The sequence below is a fragment of the Neofelis nebulosa genome, chromosome X, assembly GCF_028018385.1.
Source record: "Neofelis nebulosa isolate mNeoNeb1 chromosome X, mNeoNeb1.pri, whole genome shotgun sequence".
NCBI lineage: Eukaryota > Metazoa > Chordata > Mammalia > Carnivora > Felidae > Neofelis > Neofelis nebulosa.
In genome coordinates, this window is record NC_080800.1 from 26,063,838 (window position 1) to 26,071,055 (window position 7,218).

At 47.7% G+C, this 7,218-nt stretch overlaps 1 protein-coding gene across 1 annotated transcript; it reads right to left on the minus strand.

Moving 5' to 3' along the window:
• Positions 1 to 479: 479 nt before the first annotated feature.
• NR0B1 (nuclear receptor subfamily 0 group B member 1) lies at positions 480 to 6,367 on the minus strand. Its single transcript, XM_058713509.1, has 2 exons — positions 5,187 to 6,367; positions 480 to 1,958 (listed from the first exon to the last, which is right to left on the minus strand). The coding sequence occupies exons 1-2, from the start codon at positions 6,355 to 6,357 to the stop codon at positions 1,714 to 1,716; spliced, it is 1,416 nt and encodes a 471-aa protein (XP_058569492.1). The 5' UTR covers positions 6,358 to 6,367; the 3' UTR covers positions 480 to 1,713.
• Between the last annotated feature and the right edge of the window lie 851 nt (positions 6,368 to 7,218).

Genomic DNA, 7,218 nt, shown 5'->3' on the forward strand with positions numbered 1-7,218 from the left:
CTGCTAGGGAAGAGTGTGCTCTGTGTGACCCATCATGGGAAGCGAAAAGCAAGAGGAAACTTGTATATGGACACGTGGTTTCCTCTGTACTCTGCCTGTGCCTCTTCCCCTTGTGAGCCGGCTGTATACCCTGCCCACATCACCATGTTAAGCCTTGGCCCTGAACACAACTGTATGCAGTGTCCCATGAGAACTTCTAGCACATCTTAATGGGCTGGTGATCTTGGGGTCCCCCAATGTAGTCAGTCACCAATGGAAGGGTCCTATTTTCTTATCATATTGTAGATGTTGTGAATTATCTTGAAATTTCAATGATATTGGCCCATTCTTTGAAATGAAGGTAGATATTAGACCTGCCACCAGTTTGTTATTTAATGTGTTGATAAAGAAGCATATACATTATACATTTTAAAATACTTTTAAAATTTAACATTTTTATTATATATATTTTTTTAAATTTTTTTTTAAACGTTTTATTTATTTTTGAGACAGAGAGAGACAGAGCATGAACGGGGGAGGAGCAGAGAGAGAGGGAGACACAGAATCGGAAGCAGGCTCCAGGCTCTGAGCCATCAGCCCAGAGCCCGACGCGGGGCTCGAACTCACGGACCGCGAGATCGTGACCCGAGCTGAAGTCGGACGCTTAACCAACTGAGCCACCCAGGCGCCCCAATTTTTATTATATTTTGACACAATTCATTTCCTTTGCAATCCTAAGTATTTTATTTGCTGTGATATTCTCAGAGCCTGATTCTGTGATGTCCAGGCATTCGCCAGACCGCTAAAGGGGTCTGCACTAAAGTTTAAGGCTTCTTGCAACAGGTCAGTAGCCTGGGCTAGATGTATTTATCACTAATGGGCAATTTCTTACCAATGAGTGGATAAACATTTAATGCCTTAAGTTTTATCCACGGATAAGGAAGAATTAGTTCTACAGATTACATTCATAGGGGCAGCAAGAGTCAACAATCAAGTCCCTTAATAATTTTATGCCATGCTTGTTCAAGGTGACAGTTACATATGTAATGTATCTTAAAGATGAGATACCATTTGGGGTTTATAACAATGTTGAGCTTTCTAGAACTGTAGCTCCTCCGTATAGAATACAAGTTTCTTGTTGAACTTTATTGCATAAAGTCATAAACTAAAATTCTGAAAAGCTCTGACTTCACTTTCAGGTGTCTCTGTGCTCACAGATTGCCACTTAACTCCAGTTGGTGCAAGGAGAGTCTTCACATTAAATGTTATGGTGCCACCTCCAAAGGTAACTTTATTTTTGTTTTTGTTGGCTAGGTTTTTGATATTTTTTGAAGCCTTGCTTAAGCTCTGGTTTTTTTTGTGGTTTTTTTTTGCAATCAAGTTAATGGTTAACACCTTAACATTTATTATAACTTACTATTACAGATTTGATTTTAGTAGGTTCAATGGAGAGAGTCACTAAAAGTGTGAAAAGAGGTTATGACAGTAACATCCTGCCCTCTTCTCAAAGATGGACAGAGATGTGTTACCTGCTGGTAAACGCTTTCCTTCACGATGAAGCAGTATGGATCAGAGGATTTTCTAAGGGTCTAGAACTCAAGTTTTTCTTTAATCGAATACAAAAATATGCATAGAAAAATAAGTCTATTTTACATTATTTTTTTTTACACTGTTCTGCCTCCGGTTCCTTATCTTTCTCTCATTGTCAACTGCACCCGTGTGGCCCCCACACCTTCATAACTTCCCACAGAGCATTTCCAGCATCATATCATCCATGCTGACTGAACCGATGACGGGCCTGAAAAACAGTTCCGCAAGGACATTGGCATTGATGTATCTCAGTAGGAAGAGGGCGCTATTCAGTTGGGCGAATCTGATGTGGTGCCCCCGGTGCGTCATCCTGATGTGGTCGCTGAGTATCTGCTGAGTTCCCCACTGAAGTCCCTGGATGTACGTGACGCACTGCAGGCCTGGCAGGCCTGGAGGAGAAAAAGGGAGAACAGTCTCTTTATTGGAAATAGCTCATTCAGCATCCTTGGCTCACTTTTTAAATATACCCATTTCTGCCCCTTCCCACATTAAACGAGAGTTCAAGCTTCCTACTGCAAAGGGCTTTCTAGAACAAGGATCAAATGCCAAACCAGTTCGAAGTTTTCAGAAGCAATGCTTCCAAGAATGAACTATCACATAGTTATTTAATAGTTACTGTGTTTGTAGCCTCACATTTGAAAACTGCTAGGCCGGAGCCAACAGATACACATATTCAATAGGACAGTAGAATATCACTTAATGAATCAAGGCTCCCATTTACTGTGCGAATAGGAAGACATTAAAATTGTTTCCAGAAGCGAGCACTCTACATTTTACCTATGGGAAACAGGCCATTGGAGAATGACGATGACAAATATTTTAGCCTCCTCCCTTGAATTTCCCACCAATACAGTGATTAGCCAGCTGATGGTGGTAAACCTCACGGCCACAAACAGTGACTCTTGAGTTGCATCCTGTTTGCCTACAGGCTGATTCCAGTCTCCAGGCCCTTAGTAATTTAAGAGATAACACTGGCCATTTAGCTCATTGGACTGTGATGTCCGTATTGGGGAAGGTTTAAAAAAATTGATTCTAATGATTAACACAAAATCATTTTTAAAATAATACTAAAGAGGTCTACTAAAGTCAGAGGTCTTTAAAAGGTTAAAAGTAAACCTGCAAACATCATGGATCACCATATGGCTCAAAAGTAACTTTACCGACAGGGAATGCTTGACCTCCTTGCAGTATAGTGTGAAAACCCCAGTAAAACTGAATGAAATACAATGCAGGAAAGATAACGTGCCTGGAAGTTTTATCAAGAAGGTGGTCGGAGGAGGCTGCTTTAAAAGTTCTTTGAGGCTGCATGACAGGTATATTACTGTCAAGTTCTTTAACTTGTATTTAAATAATTGCGAATTTATTGTGCTGTTTAAAAGTTCTCAGTGATGAAGACAATCAATTTTCCTTCCCTTTCCTACAAAATCCAGCAGTTAACTATTTCAATAACACCCTAGTAACCAACAGACTAGCAGGACCAGCCAGCATTCTTTGAAAAATTACTAATAGTAATAGGCAAGTCATTCCTGTTATAGGCAAATGTATCTGATATATTGACAATTAAATAAAGCCACATCTGTACTCCATCTACACTGGCCACACACATTAACATCCCCTAGTACCTACACTCATTAGCCAGGCTTGAGACCCCGTATTATTGTTTGAATTCCACTGGTGTAGGCAAGAAGAGGCTTGCCTGAACCACCACCAGCAATGTGAAGCTCCTCTAGGTCCAGATTCAGGGCTCCTTAAAACCTCATTTTGTAAATTCCCTGTCACTTTCCTCTGCTTTCAGAACTCACCCTCCTTTTACACTGCCCCCTCCCAAAAGACATGCCTATAAAGTAAATTCAGGAAAGAGAAAATGCAGACAAATGGACTCCACAATTTAAAAAAAAGTTTAAACACAAAGATCAGGACACACAAAAGGCTAAACATCAAAGAAAGGCCACACGCTTATTAGCAGGTGCATTTGTTTGAAACACACTCAACTGATTAAATTCAGTGAGAGCATTCAGAAAAGCAGAGAGAGAATGAGAGAGATGGTGTGTGTGTGTGTGTGTGTGTGTGTGTGTGTGTGTGTGTGTGTGACCAAAGTATACAAAACAGGGTGGAGGGCAAGAGGGGAACTCGTGGAATACAAACTTCTGGAAGCTGAGCCCCTGCCTTTCTTTATTCCAACATAACAAGGCATGTGGTTGATGTTTAACAATACTGACTGAAGGAGTAAGAAAACGCTATTTCACAAATGATCTTAGGAACCACCTTGGGCACTTACTACAAATGCAGAATCACAGGCCCTGGACCACAGCTACCAAGTCAGAACCTCTAGGCAAGAGCCTGGTAAGACTTTGGACTAGCCTCTCCCCACACTCAGTGGCATTCCTTATCCACAGCCAAGTTTGGAAAAGAATGATAGCCACAAAAGGTGATGTACTATGATGGCTGGGATGAGCAGAGATCTCTAGGTACGGAAATGTGAGTTCTGAATGAAATATTATCCTATTAAATACTGCTCTATACCCTTTCAAAAAACTACTGGGCAAGAGGCAAGGACATAACCACAGATTCTTGCTGTTAGGAAAAAAAGGTGTTAAGGGAACACTATAAAAACTATCCCAACTCAAGTTGCCTGGAAACTTTGTGCCCGCTTGTGACCTTTCTGGAGGGACTCTGGTCAAACACAATTCTCGTAGTATGACATACTCAAGAAAAGGTGCTGGGCGGTCCAGGGAGATATTCTCTCATGATTCGGTTGCACCGTGTGGGGCAGAGTGACCAGCACGTAACAACCTGAAAGTGTTGCAGCAGACATCCTGTGGGGCCCAGGAGACCCACGCTCCACGACTCACTGGGCTCCACGACTCACTGGCGGTTATTGTGGGACTAGGCTACCTAACCTGCAAATGGGGTGGAGTAAGGATGAACGGTAGAGGGGCTTAAGAGGTGCCTAAGGTCTCTGTAAGCTCTAAGAGACAGGGCTCCTGCTGGTGTTTTTTCCCTGCCCCCTTGGTGCCCTGATAAAGACACTCGGAGGATGAGATAGTCCAGCTGTTTAGGACCGTAAAAATGATCATTCAGGGGCAGAACCATGAAACACTAAGTCCAGTGTCCCGAATGGCTGTGCCCTCGGGGGATGGTATAGAACTCCTTAAGTAATGTTTACTTTCTTGCCAGCCTCCGTACATTTCTTCGAACAAAAAGTTCTAGTAAATTTCAGAACTGCGTTTCAGGAAGACATGTTGCAGAATTTGCGGTGAACGCGAACTTTTTTTTTTTGTTTGCTTTAAAGCTATACTACTGGATTTAAAAAACTAGAGCGTAAGGACAGCCCTGTCTCTTGCAGGCACAAACTCTTCCTTAGTAACAGAAAGGGGTAGAGAGAAAATAAACCTCATCAAACAACCTCCCTGCTCTCTGCTGAGTGTCTGGCAGCAGCCCACCCACTAGGAGTGCTTTCTGGAGCTCCCCCAACTCTGCGGAGTCACTCGCGATTCTTCGCTGGTGCCTCGACACTCCCCTGACCACAGAAAACTCTTCAGTGCCTGCGCCCCGGATACGCACTGCCCAGCGCTTTCCTGAACAGAGAAAAGCCTGCGCCGAGGCTGCGCCCTTACCTGGGTTAAAGAGCACGGTCCCCTTGAGGTACGCGTACTCCTTGGTACTGATGTCCAGGCTCCAGCACTTGGCAAGGAAGCATTTGATGACTTGGATTTCAGCGGCAGACGGCAAATGCCCGGCCTCCAGCGGCCGTACCAAGTGTGGCGGCAGCGGGGACAGAGGCGGCGGTTCGTCGCCCGCGGTCTCCCGCCGCCTGGTGGTGAGGATCCTCTGCAGCAGGCTGGGCTCCGTGATCTCCACCGTCTCGAAGTTCAAGCGGTCCTGAGCCAGCTCGAGCATGAGCAGTGGCGCCCAGCAGTTGCGCACCAGCACCAGTTGCTGGTCCAGAGGGAGCACCTGGAAGCAGGGTAAGTACTTGACAAAGCGCATCGTCTTCAACAGGCCGGCCGAGGCAGCCTCGCAGACCACCTGTGGACTCTTGAGGGCCACCCGCCGCTGTGCGCCACACTGGGGGTCCCAGAAAGGGGCCGCGAGCTGCGTCTCGGGAGCGGCGTGCTCCAGCTTTGCGCTCATGGGCAAGTGGTGGAGAATGCCGTCCTGCTGCGGGTGGTCGTCCCCGCAAAAGCTGCAGCGGTACAGGAGCGCCCCTGCCCGCCCACCCGGCAGCGCATTTCTGCCCCCCAGGCCCTGGGCGCCGTAGGAGCGATCCCACCACGCGCCCCTAAGCCGCGCTTCGGGCGCTTCCGGCGCCACGTGCGTCTGCTTTGCACTCGTGAGCAAGCTGTAGAGGATGCTGCCCTGCCGCGGGTGGTCTTCACCGCAAAAGCAGCAGCGGTACAGGAGCGCCATGGTCCGCCTCTCCGGCAGCTCCTCTCTGCCCACCGGGGGCTCCGAGCCGCACGAGCAGCCCCAGCACGCGCCCCCCGGCCGCTCCTTGGGCGCCTCCGCAGCCGCTTGCGCCTCCTTTGCGCTTGTGAGCATGCAGTAGAGGATGCTGCCTTGCCGCGGGTGGTCTTCCCCGCAAAAGCAGCAGCGGTACATGAGCGCCCCTGTCCGCCCCCGCGGCAGCTCCGCTCTGCCCACCAGGGGCTCCGCGCCACACGAGCAGCCCCAGCACGCGCCCCCCAGCCGCGCCTCGGGCGCCTCCGCAGCCGCGTGCGCTTGCTTCGCGCTCATGAGCATGTTGTAGAGGATGCTGTCCTGCCACTGGTGGTCCTCGCCCGCCATGGCCCGTGGTGCCCGGAACCCGGGTCTGTCCGGTGGCGGCCGCCTGGGATCTATTTATGTCAAGCGCGCACGCACGCGCATCGGCCGTCTCCGCCAGGGCGAGGGCGCGGAGGGGGGCGCGGCGCTGTGCTCTGGTGTGTTCGCCCTTGACCTCAGCGGTTCCGAAGGGGCAGATGCTCCTTGAAAGCTGGGAATAGAGGAGGAACGGAGGCAGGGGAGCTCCTGAACCCTTCTTTCGTCTCATTACACCGTTCCCTGCCTCTGGAAGACAGAGAAGAGAGCAGGGAGCAGGTATTTGGGGGCACTGTTCGAAGTCTTTCCCTTGAACCAGGGCATATAATTTGCTCCCTTTATTGGGAGGGCAGAGGTGCCTAATAAAGGAGGGAAAATCTATTTCTGCGCCAACTTTGCATACTTTCATCAAGTGATCAAAGTTTGCATAACTTATGTTTTGCATATGTATAGGGAGGTCTCATTTTCAGAGAACTTGAAAAATACAGACTTTGGACCAGCGCTCTCAGCATTACATGGTAACTTGGTAGAAATGCCCAATCTCAGTCCCCAGCCATACCTTCTGACTCTGAATCTGCATTTTAATGAGGTCCCCAGAGGGATTTGCATGCACCTTAAATTTTGAAAAGCGCTGGTCTAGGGATGCTGTCAAAAGCGTTTTTGTTTAATCCATTTGATATTTACCAGCACCCAGTCTGTCATAGATGCTGTGTTAAAGAGCTGGTAGAGTGACCAGGATGTAACAGTGGCTAATGTTTGGGGCTATAATATTGCCAAAATGGGGCTAAAATGTTGCTACAGTGAGAACTTTGGATTCTTCTAGAGGTATTACCTTGGATAGTTGTGTAA